This window comes from Monodelphis domestica, chromosome 3 (genome assembly GCF_027887165.1).
Source record: "Monodelphis domestica isolate mMonDom1 chromosome 3, mMonDom1.pri, whole genome shotgun sequence".
Taxonomy (NCBI): domain Eukaryota; kingdom Metazoa; phylum Chordata; class Mammalia; order Didelphimorphia; family Didelphidae; genus Monodelphis; species Monodelphis domestica.
The window spans coordinates 20,120,354-20,141,445 of NC_077229.1; the positions used below are offsets into that span (position 1 = coordinate 20,120,354).

Genomic DNA, 21,092 nt, shown 5'->3' on the forward strand with positions numbered 1-21,092 from the left:
AAGGGAGAGAAGGAAAAAAGTTTAACTCAGAACCACTATGGCTTAGGCTGAGCCAAAGCAGGTGTTAAGGCTTTGGATAGCCAAGGCAGGGAAAGAGATCAGTCCATATCACTCATGTGATCAATCTGAAGGAAAACAGTCTGCAGGGCTACTCCAACCTTCAGCACCAGACTCAAACTGACTCTAGCCCTCCTCACAGGAAGTCCAAAGAACTCCTGAGCTGTACTCTACCTCACTTCCTGTATCTCACATGTGCCAATGGTCCTCTAGCTTGACCTAGGACTGCCCAGACATCTGTCCTTTTTTTTGCACATGTCTGTTGAAGGCCATATTCCAAAATAATTAAATCTTGAGTTTGCTGCAGCCCTTCCTAATCTTGTTACACTGAGTAGGGTGGAGAATGTAGTTTCCAAGACCTGATTCTGTTATTCCAAGTATCTCTATTGTTATGGATCAGGAAATAACTAAATTTGATCTTCTAAAGAATGGTCTGAATAGGGTGGAGTAGTTTTTGAAATTCACAATTCCAAGGCAGAAGAGTGGTAAGGACTAGGAAATGAGGGTTAAGTGACTTGCCCAGGGTTACACAGCTAGGAAGTGTCTGAGGCCAGATTTGAACCCAGGATCTCCTGTCTCTAGATCTGGTTCTCAATTCACTGAGCCACCCACCTGCCCCACCTCCCCCACTTATCATTTCTTATAGCACAGAATTATATCATTGCAATCGTGTACCCTAATTTGTTTAGTCATTCTCTGATTGACTGACATCCTTCAATTTCTAGTTCTTTGTCATCACAAAAAGAGCTCCTCTAAATATTTTTGCACAAATAGATCCTTTTCCTTTTTCCTTGATGTCTTTGGGATACAGATATACTAGTGATATTTCTGGGTCAAAGGGTATGCACAGATTTAGAGTCCTTTGGGCATAGTCCAAATTGCTCTTCAGAATGATGGATCAGGTCACAACTACACCAGAAGGAAAACGTTTTAATCTAAACAAACTCTAAGGAGGTGCAAAAATATTTATAACTGTTTTGAGGTGACAAAGACTGGGATTCCAAGGGAGTTCCCCTAAATTGGAGAATGGAAGAGCAAATTATGGTATATAAATGTGATGGAATACTATTGTGCTACATGAAATGATAAAGAGGATGAATCCAGAGAAACTTGAGAAGACTTTTATGAACTATTTTAGGCAGAAGTGAACAGAACCAGGAGAACAATTTATATAAGAATAACAATATGTTAAAAGCAAACTGCTTAGAAAGAATTAATAAATTTCATTAGCATAATGATCAACCATGATTCCAGAGGACTACTGATGAAATATACTACCCACCTCCTAAGAGAGAGAGATAAAGAACATTTTGAGTCAAATATTTTTTGGATGTGACCAATGCAGAAATTTTTTTGATTGTTTGCATGTGTATAATGGGGTTTGCTTTTCTTTAATTCTCAAACTAGTCGGTGATGGGAGTGAGGGTAGGGAAGTTAGGATAGGAGGGTCAGAAGGCAGATCTTGCTTAATGAAAAAAAAATTTTTTTAATGTTTTAAATCCTGGAATGAAGAGATACGGTTATATAATTAGGTGGTAGTATTTTCTTTCAGTCTTCTAAGTATAGCCCAGAATGCACATCCTAGTACTATGGTAAATGTTGTAAGGAAGCCCAGGTGGAAGGAGATGGGAGCTGAAAATGGGTAATAAGGGATAGTCGTTATGACAGAAGGGGAAGTGATAATCAAGGTTTAATTGAATACAGCATACTTCAGAACCCAGGTTACTAAGCCAACTCAGGGATGAAGGATAATCCAAGGAGTATAAACTGGGTTCAGTGCCCATGGAATCAGTTGACAAGTATTTGTGTGTGTGTGTGTGTGTGTGTGTGTGGGTTCAATGAAAATACATTTAATAGTATTATGCAGCAATTAAGAAAATGGGAAAGTTTTTATTTTCTTTCAGCAACTCAATCAATAATATGGGGGGGGGTAGAAAATAAGTTAAATGTAATAAACATAATGTTAAACTGATGTGAATAAATTTAATTTCCCTATAAAAAGGAAAAGGGTTATGGCATGCACTAAAAACAAAAATCAACAATATGTTTTCTTCGGGAAGTGCGTATAAGGCAAAAAAAGTACATTTTAATTGAAGGAGTGGTCTGTTTGCTAGTTCAAGGAAATCTATGATGATAAAATTGAATTCAAACCTCTGCCCTCCACTGTCTAAGAATCTTACAAAGTCATGATTTTCTTGATTGATTCAACATGGATTTAGTAATTTAGCTGTATTACCTTCTTGACAGAACTACCCTTCTCCTATGAGATGTATATTGTTACAGACATCATCTGGTATTACTCAGGAAAACTCAGACTCCTGAGGTAGCTGCCAGGCCTGGGAACAAATTCCTTAGATTTCTAGTCACTTACCTGTGTTCAGAGTGGGAAATAGAAAGGCAGATGAAGTCAGTCAGGGGAACAAAGATAGCCAGGCAATGAATATTTATTATTAAGTTCTTCCTCTGTGCCAGGCACTAATAAAGTGAAGTAATATCTGCTTTCAATGAGCTTATGTTATGTCAAGGGAGAGAACATGTACATACATAATTGTAAATATATATTTGTTTATATTTAAATATTATATTTGTATTTAAATAGAATGTTAATATTACATATTAATATTATATTATTGTTGTATTGATCTTATGTATAATATTAATGCAATGCACAATATGTAATATATTAATATATTAATTTCTATTTAAATATTATATACAATCTATATATAAATATAAATATTTAAATAGTCATTTAATTATATATGTACACACACAAATATTCAAGGGGCAGCTAGGTAGCCCAGTGGACAGAGTCATCCCTGGAGATGGGAAGATTTGGGTTCAAATTTGACCTCAGACACTTCCTAGTTGGGTGTCCTTGGGCAAGTCCCTTAACCGCAATTGCCTAGCCCTTAACACTCTTGTGCTTTGGAAGTGGTATTTAGTATTGATTCCAAGACAGAAAGTAAGGATTTAAAAATATAAATTCAAAATAAATACAAAATAATTAGCTTTTACAAAGGGACATTCCTGAGAAACTATAGCAAGAACACAATTACCCACATTCCACCAAACCTGGAGGCATGTTCTCTCCAATGGAGCTCAATTGTCCCTATGGAGAATAGATTCCCACCTAAAGTCATTTCCACAAAACATCCTCCCCAACCAGGTAATTGCTGACTGGGGCATAACTGATGGCAGAATGACTGATTCTCCCATGGCTATCTTTAATACTCTTCTATGATGGGCCAGGTAGGTCTCTGGGGCTTCGTTCCTCGCTGGGCTTGGCTGTCCCTTGGCTATCCCAATTTTGCATGGGTTCCAGTTCTCAGACCTCTGGTGACTGACTCTCCTGACTGGTCAAGATTCCCAGTGCCCCAGCCTACTTCTTCATCCAGTGTTGGGGGACAAATGCGGAGAAGGAAAGAGCTGAGAACTATATTTCTAGCCAAACTTGGACCTGAGGGAGGACGCTAAGGTCTGAGATCTCTCCCTCGGAACCTTACAACTTGTCTTCTTCCCTCCATCGTGGACAGTGACGTAAGCTCAGTTTGGTCGAGCATTCAGTGCCATTTGTAAGCATTCTCAGTTCTGGCCAGGCTCTGAAACCCATGTAGGGAGCATATCCACAAAATACGGTGTGCATGCTCCTAACGATGGACTCACTGGTCAGTCTCCCAATTACACATCTCTTCTTGGGATCTATTTCTCCTCTCATACTAGGATCTTTTTTTTTCCCTCCCATCAGCAAACTGGAAGGAGGATTTGCAGAAATTCATAAACCCTGACCAGTTGCCTGTAGAGTATGGTGGAATCCTAAGAGACCCTGATGGGAACCCCAAATATCTGACGAAGGTAAGGAGCCCCCAGGAGGCAGGAGTGGAGCAGAAGCTCAGGGCAGATCCATCAGTTCATCCCATCTTCTTCCGGCAGATTAAATATGGCGGTGTGGTCCCCAAGAAATACATCTTACAGAAGCAGCTGAAATTGCAGTACGAGCATACAGTGTCTGTGAGTCGGGGCTCCTCGCACCAGGTGGAGTTTGAGATCCTCTTCCCAGGCTGTGTCTTGAGGTAGGGCTCTGTCTGGGTCTCCTCTTCCCCAAGAGGGAGCTGTGGGCATATGCCAGCAGGAGCCTGGGGGACAGAGGCCAGAGAACATAGGAAGGACAAACACAACATCTCTCCTTCTGTAGGTGGCAGTTCATGTTTGAGGGACCGGATATTGGCTTTGGGATTTACTTAAAGACAAAGATGGGCGAACGACAGAAAGCAAGGGAGATGATTGAAGTGCTGCCCAGCCAGAAGTTCAACTCCCCCCTGGTCTCTGAAGATGGGTTTTTCATCTGTTCCCAGCCGGGTGTCTGTGAGTGATGACTTTGAAAGATCATGGAAAATGGGGGAGGAAAGGAGGAGGGACGACATCCTGATTGATACAAAAAGGATAATCTGCAAAGCACAGGAAATTCCTGGAAATTTTTATGAAAGGGTCATTAAGGATCTGGTTGGTGGATATCTAGAAAGAGAAATGGGGATTACAAAGTACCAGCCTGGTTTCAAGAACAAACTGGAGACCAACTAGGGGTTTCAGGTTATTGAAAACCAGATGAGAGGTCTTGGGTTCAAATCTAAACCCAGATATTCCTGACTGTGTGATCCTGGGCAAGTCACTTAAACCCCATTGCATAGTCTTCTGCCTTGGGAACAACACAAAGTATTGATTCTAAGATGGAAGGTAAAGGTTAAAAAAAAAAGAACAAGTTATACTCATGCCCGTTAAAAAACAAGATTACAAGAAGTAGCTAATCAATCAATAAACATTTATTAGGCACTTTACTGCAAGCCAGGCCCTGTGCTAAGCAGTAGAGATACAGAATAAAGGCAAAGGATAGCTCTTACCCTCAGGAAGCTCACAATCTAACTGGGCACCTGGATAAAGCCACGGATGATGTGTCTATTGGTTTTGCAGATGACTTGAAGCTAGGAGGGATAGCTAATATATAGAGTTAGAATCCAAGGCTCTTGAGAGTCTAGAACATTGGACTGAATCGAATAAGATGAAATTCATCAGGGATAAATGCAAAGTCTTATACCTGGGCGCAAAGCATCAACTTCACGGATATAAACTGGAAGAGGCCAGGATAGAGATAGAGGCAGTTCAGAAAAGGGTCTGAGGGTTTCAGTGAACTGCAAACTTGGAAGAAATCTGCAAAGCAATATGGCAGCCAAAAATGTTGCTGCCACCTTGAGTGACTTTAGGAAGAGATGAAGCATCCAGGCACAAGAAGGCAATAGTATCACCCTTCTTTGTCCCGATCATGCTTCATCTGGATCACTGGGTTCAGTCCTGGGCACCACAGTTTAAGATGGACATCGATCCTCAGGAGTGTGTCCAGAGGAGGCAGCTAGGATGACCAAAGGCCTTGTCTATGCCACATGAAGACCAGTTTCACTGAAGGTTAGCCAGGAGGAGGGAAGATTAGGAGTGGATATGGGGAGTGTGAGAGCTATATTTAGGTATTTAAAGGGCTGTCACATGGAAGAGAAATGAGGTTCATTCTGGGTGGTTCTGGGAAATAGAACCATAAAATGAGAGGAAGGTGCTGAGAGGACAGTTGAAGCTTGGACTGAGGAAAAACTTCCTAACAGTGAGAGCTGTCCCCAAGGGGAAGGGACTCCATTGAAATGTGGTGGGTTCCATCTTACTAGGGTCTTTGAGCAGAAGTTGAATAGCTACTTGTTGTGTATGTTATTGGGGAGATTCCTTCAGATATAGGTTGGACTAGATGATCCTAGCCTGTGCTTCTGTGATTTTTCTCTGCTTCATTTTAGTGTGAGGAAATGTTACCTGGGCTAGGTGAAGGCCAGATTTCCCTCCCCCACCCCCACCAAAATGAGCTTGGGACATCCAAGTGATGACCAACCCAGGTTCAAGGTACTATGTAAGTTCATATTCCTAAAACTATAACTCATGAGCCCCCACTGGTGTCTGTTTGCCTTTATTAGTAAATTAGATGATGAAATTAGCTCAAAACAAAGTGTTCCCTCCATAAATACAGTGTCAAGAGAAAGAGTAATCACAGATCACTACATTAGACTCAATAGGTATAAGCCATTCAGGATTTTTTGCTCTTGAGAAACCCAACCACTATATAGCGACCCCCCTTGGGAGTCCTATATTATTTACCTGTGGGTAATAACCTGAGGAGGAGAAGGGAGACTAAAGAAATGGGAGAATAATAAAGACTCAAAGACAACAAGTTAGAAGATAAGGGGAGTGTTGCGAACTCCGAGGAAATATTTTCCACTGAGAATTAATGGGAAATATGAGGAATAAGAAAATAAGTGGGGAGTCACAACTCCTTAATACCTCCTATAGACAAGAGAGTCTGAGCATTAATAGGAAGCATTGGAGGTGACAGCATCGCTAGGATCAGCAGGAAAAGATAAGACAGAGTGCTAAGAAGATAGAGGGAAGTAAGAGAGAGGAGGGAAGAGAAGGAAAGTAAGAGTAAGAGTAAGAGTAAGAGAGTGAGTTTCGCGCTAGTTCCCCAGTATTTATTGGAGGTTTTAGAAATGTGTATTGGGAGGTGATCCACAAATATGTAACATGACATAGGTTTTAACATTGGTTGAATTAACAGTGACGAGATCAATGAGGTGGAGATTAATCCAACCCTGCGCTTTGCAAATGAATGTAGTCCAAGCTTAGGCATGGCTGTCAACGCCCTAATCGAACCCACACTTTGAATGAATGAATGTATTCTGAGCTGAGGCAGCGTGCCTGTCAAGGTCCAGCCCATGAATTTGCCCGTCCTATGCTAGTGCTTTGGACTGTCCCTTTCCATACAATGAACATCACCATGTAATCTGACCATGTGTTTGGTAAATGAATATCCAGAGTACAATATCAATACATCAATCATCCTTCCCAGATGCTAAGATTCCTGGTATGCTACACACTCAGTACCCAAAAGGAGCAAAACCGTAACACCCCATTGTCTTCATTACCTGCCCCTTTCATCCTACAATTTCCTTAGATGGGTTAAGGGAAACTCAAATGGTCAAGGATCCCCTGATACCCACTTCTTCATAAAATGCTTAAAGGAGAGTACTAGTAAATAAAGCGTGGCAGATTGGACTGGTCCTCAAATGCTAGGCTCAGGAGCTTAAATCTAACTCACTAGGCTGCAGAGAACCATAAAAAGCATAAATCCCTGAATGTCTGTCTGTCCCTTACAGATGTCTTGAGGTTTGACAATACCTACAGCTTGGTCTACTCCAAGGAGGTCAGCTACACAGTGGAAGTTCTACTCCCTGACAAAGGCTCTGAAGAGAAGATTGAGAAACTCTAAGACCAGTCTGATTGTGCCCACCATTCTGCCCCTTCCAATCTTATGTCCACTACTTGGTTCTTACCTCTCACTGATTTCATGTTTGTCCTCTGGCTTGCATTCTCCACTAAGGAGAAGGGCCATAAGGCCACCTTTGACCAAGACACTGATTATGGAAGTTCTCCGTGATGGTGGGGAGCTACCAAAGAGTGAGATTGAGCCTGAGTTGCCAACTGCATAGAGCTTGGTGGTGTGGCATATAAAAGAGTGGGTTGTCATAAACTGTAATAATTAAAATGGTTGATGGCCATAAACTGTAAGAGTTAAAATGGTGGAAGACATAAATTGTAGTAGATATAAGAGTGGGTGAGTAAATTTGACTGCAGGAAATGTTTTCACTACAGTGTTTTGTTTTTAAATCAAATATAAGGTGGTGGCCAGGGAAATATTCCCAATTATTCAAATATACCCAAGTCAACTGGGCTTTATAGAGAATTTAATTAATAATACAATGAGGAATTAAAGAAAGAGAGAAAGAGAGGGAATAATGAGAAAGGGATAAGCCGGCCCTGGCCAGTCCTGGCCAACCCAGGCCTAAGCTCTTTGAGAAAAGATCAGTCAGTCCTTAATCACTCACCAGAAGATCTGTCCAAGCAAGGATTCTAGTGACACCAGTTCAGCCAGACATCCTTCTCCAGAGAGGGATTCTTCTGACTGTCCTCAAGAGACTGTCCCAAGAGCCCGTTTCCAGAGCTCTCTCCCAACAGCCTTCTTAGAGACTGTACCCAGAGCTCTCTCCCAACAGCCTCCTTAGAGACTGTCTCTTTTTTCTCAGATTTCTCATCTCCTTATATAGGGAACTTTCTCCTATGTCACCTCCCCTAAATCCTTCCATCTACCAATCACAGTAGATGTTTTTCAAAGGACAGACCATTCTTAGTCCACACCTAAGAAGGTGTAAATTTTTGAGTAATTCACACCAGGAAAGCTCTGAGTTAGTTTCTCAGCTCTTTGTTCCTTGTAAATTCACAAGTTGCTTGACCTTTATAGGTACTTATCTTAAGAACTTTTTGCCTTATTATAAGTATGGGTTTAAGTACTTTTCATTGTTCAGAAAAGAGTTTACAACTTTATCTTCCCCTAGGGCAGACTTAAGTAGGTGAAGTAAAGTTCTCACATTCCTGATCTAAGTAGAATTCACTGCCCAAATGGGGAATGATCTTAATCCAATCTTATGAAGTAGGGTCTGGGAATTTTGAAGGTTCACAGTGGATGTACATAATGAATAAATTAAATAAAGAAAAAACCATTCCATTGATTTAGCACAATGTCAGATTCAGGGAACACAAATACAAAATCAAAATAAGTCTTGCCTTCAAGGAGCTCATATTCTACCATGGGAGATAGAGCAGTGTCCATAATGGGATTTTTTTTTGCCTGAGGAGCCACAGGGATACTAAGTGGAGACTTTAGGCAGTGGATTGTCACAGACTTTTGAAATAAAAGAAGTGCTGATTTGCTTATGATTTCCAGGACAAGATGTGGAAAATGAGGGCAGAGAATGCTGTTAATAAGATGCCTCAAGATGGCCAAGAAGTTTGGACCTGGGTTCAAATTGCTATTCTGACACTTTCTTGTCTGAGCCTTAGTTTCTTCATCTGTAACAAGGGGATAAGAATAACTACAGTACCTACCTCGTAGGATTGTTTGGGAGGTTCAGAAAAGAGAGTGCATTTAAAGTACTGCTTTTAAATTGTTATTTTTTTATCTTAAAAATACAGTTCAACTGATATTTTTTGGCTTTACCTTACTAAAATTGCTCTTATTATTCCCTTTTCTGACTCCAAAGTCACCTCATTTAACAAATAATATTTTTTTTAAAAAAAAGAGTAAGAGGTGGAAAAAAGTTTATCTGCTCTTTCACTCTGCATCAAGTCATGCAATTCTTTTCATACTTCTCTATATTCATCATTTCTTACCAAATACTAATGCATGATTACATCCATGTGCCCCAAAGCTCCTCAATCAATGAGTATCTCTATCATTCCCAGTTCTTGAATATCACAAAAAGTGCTACTATAAATATTTTTGTCATTATAGAGACTTTCTTCTTATCAATGACATCCTTGGAGTATATACTTAGTAGTGTAGTCCCTAAGTCAAAGAGTATAGAGAGTTTAGATACTCTATTTACATTATTCTAAATTCTTTCCAAAATGGTTGTACTAATTTACAGCTGTACCAATAATGCACTAGTGTACCTATCTTTCAACAGTCTTCAATACTGACTATTCCCATCTTATGTCATTTTTTTGCCAGTTTGCTAGTTGTGAGGGTAATTTGGATTAGCATTTTCCCCATTATTAGTGACTTGGAGCATTCTTTTATATAATTGTTAATAGCTTACTAATCTTTTTTAGGACTATTTGTTCTTAGTCTTGGACCACTTATTTGTTGGTTAGTGCTAATTTTTTTTAATCTATCTATCTGCATTACATATAATATATATAATTTACATAAACCTTATCTGAGAAATTGATTCAAAGAATTTTTGCCACTTGATCACTATCCTTCTTTGATTCATTAATGCTGTTTGAGTAGAGATTTTTTTAGTTTCATGTAACTAAAATTGTGTATTTTATCTTTCGTAATTTCCTCTATCTCTTCTTTGGTTAATCTCCCACCCATAGCTGTTAAAGAGATCATCACTACATATCTTCTAATGTTTTGGTGATCTCTTTAATATTAAATTCATGGTTCCAGTTTAAATTTCTTGTAGAATACATTATAAGATGTTAGTCTAAGCCTGATATCTACTAATCAGCTTTCCAGTTTTCTAAGTAATTAAAAAAACCAAATAGTGAGTTCTTTCCCAAGTAATTAATATTATCAGACATTGAGTTATTGAGTTTTATTGTTTCTGATTCTCCTCCCTTGTCTAGTCTTTTCCCTTGAAGTATTTCTCTAATTTTTAACCAATACGAAATGATTTTAATGAGAACTGCATTATAATATTGGTTGAGGTCTGGAAGTGCCCTTCCCCTTTATTCCTCCCTTTTTCCATTATATCCTTTGGTATTCTAGTGATTTTATCCAGATGGATTTTTTAATTGTTTTATTGATTTGTGTAACATATTCCTTTGATAATTTGATACATTAAAAGTATAAATTAGTTTCAACAGTATTGTAATTTTTATCATGTTGGCACTGCCCAGCCATGAGTACTGAATATTCCTTCAGCTATTTAAGTTTTTCTTTATTCTTAAAGCACATTGTAGTTGAATCTATACAAGTATTTTGTATAAGCCAGCCCCTCTAATATCTTTATGCATTTCTATCATTTTCAATGGAATTTCCCTTTCTATTATTGCCTTTTGTATTGTTAATTTGATATAGAAATTATATTGACTTTTGCCAGTTTATTGGTGCCCTACAACTTTGTGGAAGCAATTGTTTTAATTAGTATCTTTGCTGATTCCCCAGCATTTTCTAAGCAAAATATCACATTGCCAACAAATCATTTTCTTTCTTCTTTCCTTATTTTTATCTCTTTAATTTCTTTCTTTTGTCTTAGTTCTATTGCTAGCACTTCTGGAACCTTAGTAAATAATACCAGGGAGAGTGAACATCCTTGCTTTTTTCCTATATTGATTGGGAAAGCCTCTAGTGTATGCCCATTGCACTTGGTTTAAAATACACATTTCTTTTTCGAAGAAACCTCTGTGCTTATAATTTGTTGGGTTCTAGGAATGCATCAGTGTTAGGAGCATTAGCAAAGATTGTTTTCTACCACAAATTGAAGGAACTTAAGTGGTATAAGAGCAGCAGGTAGCACAGCAGATAGAGCACTGGACCAGGAATTAGGAAGAACTGAGTTCATATCCAAGCTCAGACACTTATTAGTTGTGTGACCCAAGTCAATTCATTTAACTTGTTTACTTCAGTTTCCTTATTGATAAAATAAGGCAATAATAGCACCAACCTCCCAGGGTTGTTGTGAGAATCAAATGAGATGATAGTTGTGAAGTGCCTGGCACATAGTAATTACTATATGTGTTAGCAATTATTATCTAATTATTATTATGTGAGAATCATCTAGTGTGAGATGCTATATTTTTGGCATGTTTTTGTTTTTAATTATATTTTTCTCTTTTAAATTACTTTTCCTTAATTAATTTAGAACATTTTTCCATGGTCACATGATTCACATTCTTTCCTTCCCCTCTCTCCCCGCTCCCATGGCCAACAAGCAGTTCCACTGGGTTTTACAAGTATCATTGATCAAGAACTATTTCCATATTATTAATATTTGCACTAGGGTGATCATTTAGAGTCTTCATCCCCAATCATGTCCCCATCAAACCATGTGATCAAGCAGTTGTTTTTCTTCTGTGTTTCTGCTCCCACAGTTCTTCCTCTGAATGTGGATAATGTTCTTTCTCCCAAGTCCCTCAGAATTGTCCTGGATCATTGCATTACTGCTAGTAGAGAAGTCCATTACATTCGATTGTGCCACAGTGTATCCGTCTCTGTGTACAATGTTCTCCTGGCTCTGCTCCTCTCACTCTGCATCACTTCCTGGAGGTTGTTCCAGTCTCCATGGAATCCCTCTAGTTTATCATGCCTTACAGCACAATAGTATTCCATCACCAACAGATACCACAGTTTGATCAGCCATTCCCCAATCGAAGGGCATCCCCTCATTTTCCAGTTTTTTGCTACCACAAAGAGCACAGCTATGAATATTCTTATACAAGTCTTTTTTCTTATTATCTCTTTGGGGTACAAACCCAGCAGTACTATGGCTGGATCAAAGGGCAGGCAGTCATTTAAAGCCCTTTGGGCATAGTTCCAAATTGCTTTCCAGAATGTTTGGATCAGTTCTAATTATATTTTTCTAATGTTGAAATCCAACTTGGTAATTATGATTTTTTGACTATCAACACTTCTTTCTGGCTTTATTGTGATTTCACCTCATTTATTTGCTATATAGTGTCCATTGGATTTTTGATTCTCTTCTTTTGAATGAGGTTGGGCTAAAGCTTTTATCAAGTTTATTCATCTTTTCAAAGAACTAACTTTTAGTTTTGTTGGATATCTCTATGTCCATTTACACATCCTTTCCAGAGGAAATAGTGGTGGTGATTTGACTATAGTTCTCAGAGAAAGAGGTAGAAAGCTGGTGGGAGAGCCTGCCACAGATCTGAAAACAGGTGAAAGGAGAATGAGGACACAGTGTTCCAGAGGGTACAACGCCAAGTGACTTAGGTGCTCCCAACATGGTCTCTGGTGCTCTGGTTTGGAATGAGGGGCAAGAGCCATCAAAGCATAGGGAATTGAGGTCACCTATACCCTTGCCACTCATATAATACATATGTGGCATACCCTAATCAAGAATTTAAGGGTTCCTTTCCCAGTGGGTGGGGATACACCTATGAAACAGAGCGTAAGTTTCCAAATGGAGCCTCTTCCACTGGTAAATTTATACTCTTCCCTTTTCTTTCCCAACAGCTCTCCCTACTAAGACTAGTTAATGTCATTGTTATTGAGGAAAGTGTAAAGACTCATTTATTGCTACTACTGGGTCACTGGCACCTCTTGTCTTTAATTATATGTAGAAACAATTTTTGACAATTGTTTTCTGACATTTTGTGATGCAGATTTTCTCCTCCCCTCTCTGAGGAGGTAATAGGTTATTATCAGTGCTTTCGTATATATTCCCCATGTCGTGATTGAAGACACATATCACATATACAATAAAAAAACTCATGAAGGAACTAAAGGAAGGATGGCTGGTCATGGCTGGGGACAATGGCCTGGTCCTCTTCAGATGGCTTTTTAAATCCCCATTGGCCCAAACTTCTCTCTCCATGAAAGTTTCTCCAGTTCTTGGCTGGCATTGTGGGCTTTAATAACTGCTTTCCAAGTAGGCCTCCAGACACTGATATCCTTGGGGACCCTGGAACTCTTCATGGTTTTTGATAGGCCACCTAGTGACCTGCTAGGGATCTTCCTTCTTAGATCCCTTAGCCAATTTCTGGCATTTCCCAACATGTCCATAGGATGGCATAAATCCTTTCTGTTTCAGACTCGTGCTGCTGATCAATTCTGCTGCTAAATGCCAGCTTTTCAATAGCTGAAGAGCCATGGTGACTGTCCTACCCAACAACAACCAAACAATGTAGAACCATCCAACTTTGCCACTTGAGCACAAAGAATTGAACAGAATACATCAATACTGCTAATAAAAATGCAATCTAGAGGCAGCTAGGTAGCACAGTGGATAGAACATCAGGTCTAGAGTTGGGAGGACCTGGGTTCAAATCTAGCCTCAGAAGCTTCCTAGCTATGCTTGCCCCAGCTGCCTAGTTCTTGTTGCACTTTTGTCTTAGAATGGATGCTAAAACTGAAGGTAAAGGTGTAAAATAAAAATAATAAATAAAAACAAAAAAGCAATCTGACATCTAAATTAACGTTTTACTCCTCCCAAACTTATTTTATCTTCCCTCTTATTCCCCCTACTCCTAACCTCACTGGAATATAAAAAAAAAAAACCAAAATTTTGTAATAAATCATAAAGTGAAACAAATTTCCCCTTCAACCATGTTCATTATCAAATTCGTCAATTGAAGAGTTTGCACTGGAAAAGTACTGTTAAATTATAGCCTAGGGGTAGCTGGGTGGCTCAGTGGATTGAGAGCCAGGCATGATGACTAGAGGTCCTGAGTTCAAATTTGACCTCATATACTTCCTGGTTTTGTGATTCTGGGCAAATCACTCAACCCCAACTGCCTAATAGTTACTACTCTTCTGCTTTGGAATTGATAGTTGGTGTTGATTCTAAGATCCAAGGTAAGGGTCCTGAAAAAATAATAGCCTAGAATTGAGGAACAAATATATTTTTCTTAAATTTTGATATATTCTATTAAAAGTGGAGTATGTGCTGATAAACACTTTTTACTAAACCTTTTCTTGGAAGGATGTAATCAAAATAGGGTTTGAAATATCAGCATATCTCCCTCCTCCCCCCAAATTTTAATGGATCAGATCAGGTAGCCTTAACTTGACTCATTTAAATATCCTTAACCAACCTGGGAAAATCCCAAATAGGGGAAGGGAAAGGAACAAGCATTTGTTTATTAAGTACTTACTATGTGCCAAGCACTGAGCTAAATAAACACTGTACAAAGACTATTTCATTTGAAGCTGAGAAAAAACCCTGGGAGGGAGGTTATTATCTTCATTTTACCCTCTATAGTGTTATGGTTAAATTTAGGGGTTGAAACTGAGTATAATAATTATAGGTCGCCAAGGATTTTACTTATCAAATCCTAAAATGAAACACTCAAGTCAAAATGGAGTTTTATGGTGATTTAATTACAACAGGAGGAAGAAATCAAAAGAGGGAGAGAGAGAGGAGAGAAGGAAAAGGAGTTAGCTCAACTGCTCCAGTTCAGGCTGAGCCTGAGGCAGGAGCTCAAAGGTTTGGCCTGGGAGCCAAAGGGAAAAGGAAAGTCAGTCCTTATTACTCACCCATGTGACCGATTGAAGGAAAGATGTCTGAGGGGCTCCTCCAAGCTCGAGCTCCAGGATTGAACTGGCCTCTAGCCCTCTCCACAGGAAGTCTAGGGAATGCCAGAGGCTGTTCTCTACCTCACTTCCTGCATCTCACATTTGCCAATGGTGACTCAAGCTTGGCTTAGGACAGCCCGGGAGGGGGGGGAGCAGTTAGTTGTTTCTGATTTGTCATTAGCTAGTACATGCCCATGTAGTGTGAGTGTGCACATTCCTGGGTGCTAGAACAAGCAAAATGGAGGAAATTTAAAATTCACAATTCCCCCCGATGATGATTTGGGGACTAGTCTCCCCAAATGATCACTAAACATAAGCCTCCTTCACCCCAAAAATTTCTAACTGCAGGTGTATACAAAATTTTACCCTCCAAGAGGAAAACTACATTACTTATAGATAAGGGGGAAATAGAGAAGAGAGAGAGAAAGCAAAACCAATGTTTTTGCTAGGCTCATTGACAAAAGTCAATTAAGGGGCAGTCCCCTTTGGCATAAGAGTGTACATTCTAAAGAAGTGTTCAATCAACCTTCAGTCCAATCAACTGAACCCCAATGTTCATTATGGATCTTCCAGTAATGTAAGGGTTTAGGTATCTTTCTGCAAACAGTTCATTCTCTGGATCAGGAGTTAGCAAGCTTCTTCTCTGAAGATCTTTCTCGAATCAAAATTTAAATCTTGGATTTTATGAAAATATAATCCCCCCTGAAGAAGGTGTTGAAAAACAACCAGTTCAGTTGAGCATGCAAGGTTTAGTTATGAGGGTTTGTGAGTCAATCAAAAACAAAAACAAAAACAAAAAACAAAAGAAAGAGAAAAAATAAGTTTTAATTTATATATATTTTTAAATTTATAGGTATGTATATATATTATTTTAGAGAAGAATTCAAAATCAGTATCAAAATGTCAAAAATCTATGTATACAAAATGTAGAGAAAGCAAGAATAAATTTCTCACAGGCCCTTGTATTAGGGTCCAATTCAGTCATTTCTAATACCACAAGTCTGTAGGACAGAATGCAGTAATATTCCACTTACCCATTTGCAGCCAAGGCTAAAGGAAGTTGCCATACTATAGGAGAGAAAAAAGGACCAGATTTTTATTTTGATAGGGAAGTGTCATTCCTCTGTCTGATTTTACCTTCATTTTCAGGAATAGAGGAAGCCAGGATGATAGCCAACTTTTGGTACTCTTCTGTAAGTATTTTCACAAAGAGTGTGGATACAAGGAAGGCCTACGTCTAACGTATGTCAAGCGTCATAACCTCAAGTCTCACACTCAGTTCAAGTCCTTTGTATTGGCTTAGAAGTACATCAATCCTAACTGGATTATTTTTTTCTTTGTTGACCTGTGTGCCCAATTATATGGCAATAAATATGCTAATCTAGGTGATATGGATGAATATATACAAAAATACAAACTGCCTAGACGGACAGAAGAAGAAATAGAATTCTTAAATAATCCCATATCAGAAAATGAAATCCAACAAGCCATCAAAGAACTTCCTAAGAAAAAATCCCCAGGGCCTGATGGATTCACCAGTGACTTCTATCAAACATTCAGAGAACAGTTAATCCCAATACTATACAAACTATTTGACATAATAAGCAAAGAGGGAGTTCTACCAAACTCCTTTTATGACACAAACATGGTACTGATTCCAAAACCAGGCAGGTCAAAAACAGAGAAAGAAAACCATAGACCAATCTCCCTAATGAATATAGATGCAAAAATCTTAAATAGGATACTAGCAAAAAGACTCCAGCAAGTGATCAGAAGGGTCATCCACCATGATCAAGTAGGATTTATACCAGGGATGCAAGACAGCTTCAATATTAGGAAAACCATCCACATAATTGACAATATCAACAAGCAAACCAACAAGAACCACATGATTATCTCAATAGATGCAGAAAAAACCTTTGATAAAATACAACACCCATTCCTATTAAAAACACTAGAAACCATAGGAATAGAAGGGTCGTTCCTAAAAATAATAAACAGTATATATCTAAAATCATCAGCTAATATCATCTGCAATGGGGATAAACTAGATGCATTCCCAATAAGATCAGGAGTGAAACAAGGATGCCCATTATCACCTCTACTATTTGACATTGTACTAGAAACACTAGCAGTAGCAATTAGAGAAGAAAAAGAAATTGAAGGCATCAAAATAGGCAAGGAGGAGACCAAGTTATCACTCTTTGCAGATGACATGATGGTCTACTTAAAGAATCCTAGAGATACAACCAAAAAGCTAATTGAAATAATCAACAACTTCAGCAAAGTTGCAGGATACAAAATAAACCCACATAAGTCATCAGCATTTCTATATATCTCCAACACAGCTCAGCAGCAAAAACTAGAGAGAGACATCCCATTCAGAATCACCTTAGACAAAATAAAATACCTAGGAATCTATCTCCTGAGACAAATACAGGAACTATATGAACACAACTACAAAACACTCTCCACACAACTAAAACTAGACTTGAGCAATTGAAAAAACATTAACTGCTCATGGATAGGACCAGCCAATATAATAAAAATGACCATCCTACCCAAACTTATTTATCTATTTAGTGCCATACCCATTGAACTCCCAAAAAATTACTTTACTGATTTGGAAAAAACCATAACAAAGTTCATTTAGAATAACAAAAGATCAAGGATATCCAGGGAAATAATGAAAAAAAAACCACAAATGATGGGGACTTTGCAGTCCCAGACATTAAACTATATTACAAAGCAGCAGTCATCAAAACAATTTGGTACTGGCTAAGAGACAGAAAGGAGGATCAGTGGAATAGACTGGGGGCAAGCGACTTCAGCAAGACAGTATACGATAAACCCAAAGATCCCAGCTTTTGGGACAAAAATCCACTATTTCATAAAAACTGCTGGGAAAATTGGAAGACAGTGTGGGAGAGATTAGGAATTGATCAATACCTCACACCCTACACCAAGATAAATTTAAAATGGGTGAATGACTTAAATATAAAGAAGGAAACCATAAGCAAGAATATATCTGATTTAGAACAGAATCAATAAAATGACTTCCTCTATCGGAATCAATACGTGCTGGCAAAGCGAGGAATAATTTCTTTTAAAAGCACCTTAGAAACGAAAGCTGCTGTAGCTCGGCTGTAGGAAATGCTTCTAGCCATCTGGTCAGTTGGTCTACTATGACTAGACAAAATTTATATTATCCAGCCTTTGGCATTGTTATAAAATCTATCAGCAGGTGCTCAAAAGGTGTGTAGGCCAGAGGATGCCCACCAAAAGCTTTGCCACGAAAGGCATGTTGGCTATATGCCTGGCAGGTAGAGCAGGCTGAACACAATTTAGAGGCTATGGTAATTAAACCAGGGGCTATCCATATTTTCTTAACATAGTCCATGAAGCCCTGGGTACCAAAGTGACCATTTTTATGAACAGATTGGCAAATTTGGTGATAGAAACTTCTAGGGAGCAGGGGTTTTCCTTCAGATGACATCCATACTCCATTGATCTGTTTTGCTTTGAATTTTTGTTTACATTTTTCCACTTCCTTTTCATTATAGGAAAGTGATAAATTTAAGTAATCAGTGGTTGTTAATGTTAAAATTAATTCAGGCCCTTCTATGGCTGCTAGCTTTGCAGCAGTATCTGCTCGGTCATTTCCCCTAGAGACAGGGTCAGTTCCACCTGTATGGGCAGAGCAATGAACTACAGCTAGGGCTTCAGGCAGCTGGAGAGCAGAAAGAACTGCATTAATAATTTCTGCATTAGCTATGGATTTTCCAGCTGACATTAAAAATCCTCTTTGGAGCCAGAGCATCCTGACTGAGTGACAAATGCCAAAAGCATATCTAGAATCCATATAAATTGTTGCCTTTTTACCCTTGGCAATTATGCAGGCATGTTTCAGAGCTATGAGTTCTACCCCTTGAGCGCTAATGTTAGAGGGCAGTGAAACTGACCACTCAGTGGCAAATTCTGTGACTACAGCAGCTCCAGTGTAGCGTATGCCTCATAAAAGAAGAACCATCAGTAAATAAAACCAGGTCTGAGTTGTTTAAGGGAGTGTCCAAGAGATTATCTCGAGGCTTTTCTGCCATGGACACTAATGTTTCACAACTGTGTAATGGTTCTCCTGAAGTTGGTAAATTTGGAAGCCAGGTGGCCGGATTAAGGTTTGTACAGCATTTTAGAATAATATTATCATTGTTTAACAAGGTTATTTCATACCTTGTAATTCTCTGAGCAGAAAATGCCTGTGTTCTCTGTCTTAGCAATAATGCTTCTACCTCATGTGGGAACATAATTGTAAATGGGCATCCTAATAATAGACCAATGGTTTTTGTCACTAGTAAAGCTGTAGCATCCATGCCTCTAAGATATGGTGGTGCTCCTGAAGCTATTGGGTCCAGCTGGGCTAAATAATAAGCAACTGGGTGCTGAGAAGGTCCCAACGTCTGAGTTAAAACACCTGAAGCTACCCCTCTCCACTCATGTACACACAAAGTAAATGGCTGGTTGTCATCTGCAAAACCCTGTTGCTCCGATGTTACATGGTAAAAATCAACTGACCCTTACTCTGTAAGGGACAATAGAATGTCCTGTGACACTATGTTCTGGGCAAGATCCCAGGAATTACAGGACCCCTGACGTATGCCAGTAGTCGCATAGTCACCTACCTTTCATGTCTGCCCAATTGCCCACCTGATATGCCCACCTTTCATGTCCTTTCTTGTCTGTCCAATGTCACCCACCTATTATGCTAAACTAGCAAACATCATTAGCAGAATGTTCCAGGTGTCCCCCATCAAGTAACTCAACTATGAAATGCTTTAACCAAAATAAATTCTACTCTAACTGTCCTTCCTTGGAACACACTTGTTGGGCTTCCCCTAGTGATGCTAGTAATAAAGATTTCCCCTTGCTTGAATTGCATTGTCTCCGTGTGCTCCTTGGGGTGGTCTTCCACTTGGACCCTAACACCCAGAATTGCTCTTAACTGTTTCTTAGTGGTAGGAGTACTCAATTTTTGAATATTTTCAATTTACTTGGGAGAAATAGAACGGGCACCAGCTGTCATAATGAACCCCAAATATTCTACTTTGGGGAGACACCACTGAACTTTATCCTTCACCATCTTGTGCCCTCTTTTGTGCAATTCCAAAAGAAGGTGTTTGCTATCTTCCTGATGTGTTTCCGCATCTGTTGAAGCCAAGAGTAGATCATCTAAGTATTTGATTAATTTGCTGTTTTTAAATTTTATATTATCTGTATCTTGGCTCAAAATTTGTGCAAATAAGCTCGATTTTTCTATGAAACCTTGTGGCAAACGACTCCAGGACAACTCATGGCCCTGCCAGGTGAAGGAAAAGATAAGCCTAGAGTTCTCATGTATGGGTATGGAAAAGAAGACTGAGCACAAGTCCACTACTGTAAAGTATGTAGCTGTGCTAGGAATAGAGGAAATAATAGTATTGACGTTGGAAACTACTGAGTGTCTCTTTATAATGTGATAGTTCAAAGCCCTCAAATCCTGTACAAATCTATAGACGTGCTTGACATGAGGCACCCTTTTTGTTTTTTTAACAGGCAGGATGGGCGTGTTGCATTCAGATTTAAAAGGGATTATTATTCCCTGGTCAATGAATGAGTTTATTACTGGGCTAATGCTCTCTGTTGCCTCCTTTGAGAGAAGATACTGAGGAATGGAAGGAGGTGGGCTTGATTTAGTTTTAATTTGCATAGGAACAGCTGATTTGAGTCAGCCTACATCAGTAGAAGATGTGGCCCAAAGAGACTCTAGTATATCTGTAGGTATTTCAAAGGCAAGAGGCTCTTTTGCCTCCTGGCTCTCTGAGAGAAGTACAGGGAGTAAATTTAAGGATTCCTCAGGCATTTCCAAGGACATAGAGCCATCTGGAGCTCACATTATTGTGGCTTGTAATTTGCATAGTAAATCTCTCCCCAGCAAGTTTGTGGAGGATCCAGGCATTAAAAGAAAAGAATGTTCAACAGTTAGGGGTCCCAAGCATACCATGCGAGGAGAAAGTTTTGCGACCTTTAACAGTGTTCCGGATACTCCTACTACATTTAGAGAGCCAATAGGGTCACATTTTCCATCTGGTTTGCT

At 39.1% G+C, this 21,092-nt stretch overlaps 1 protein-coding gene across 1 annotated transcript in view; it reads left to right on the top strand.

The window, feature by feature from the left end:
- LOC100019008 (SEC14-like protein 4) overlaps positions 1 to 7,780 on the top strand; it is a 30,534-nt gene extending 22,754 nt beyond the window's left edge. The window contains exons 9-12 of the mRNA XM_001365438.4: positions 3,806 to 3,912; positions 3,991 to 4,130; positions 4,253 to 4,422; positions 7,299 to 7,780. Of these exons, the coding sequence (XP_001365475.1) occupies positions 3,806 to 3,912; positions 3,991 to 4,130; positions 4,253 to 4,422; positions 7,299 to 7,411 (530 nt within the window). The 3' untranslated portion in view covers positions 7,412 to 7,780. The remainder of the gene's footprint in view (positions 1 to 3,805; positions 3,913 to 3,990; positions 4,131 to 4,252; positions 4,423 to 7,298) is intronic.
- Positions 7,781 to 21,092: the final 13,312 nt, after the last annotated feature.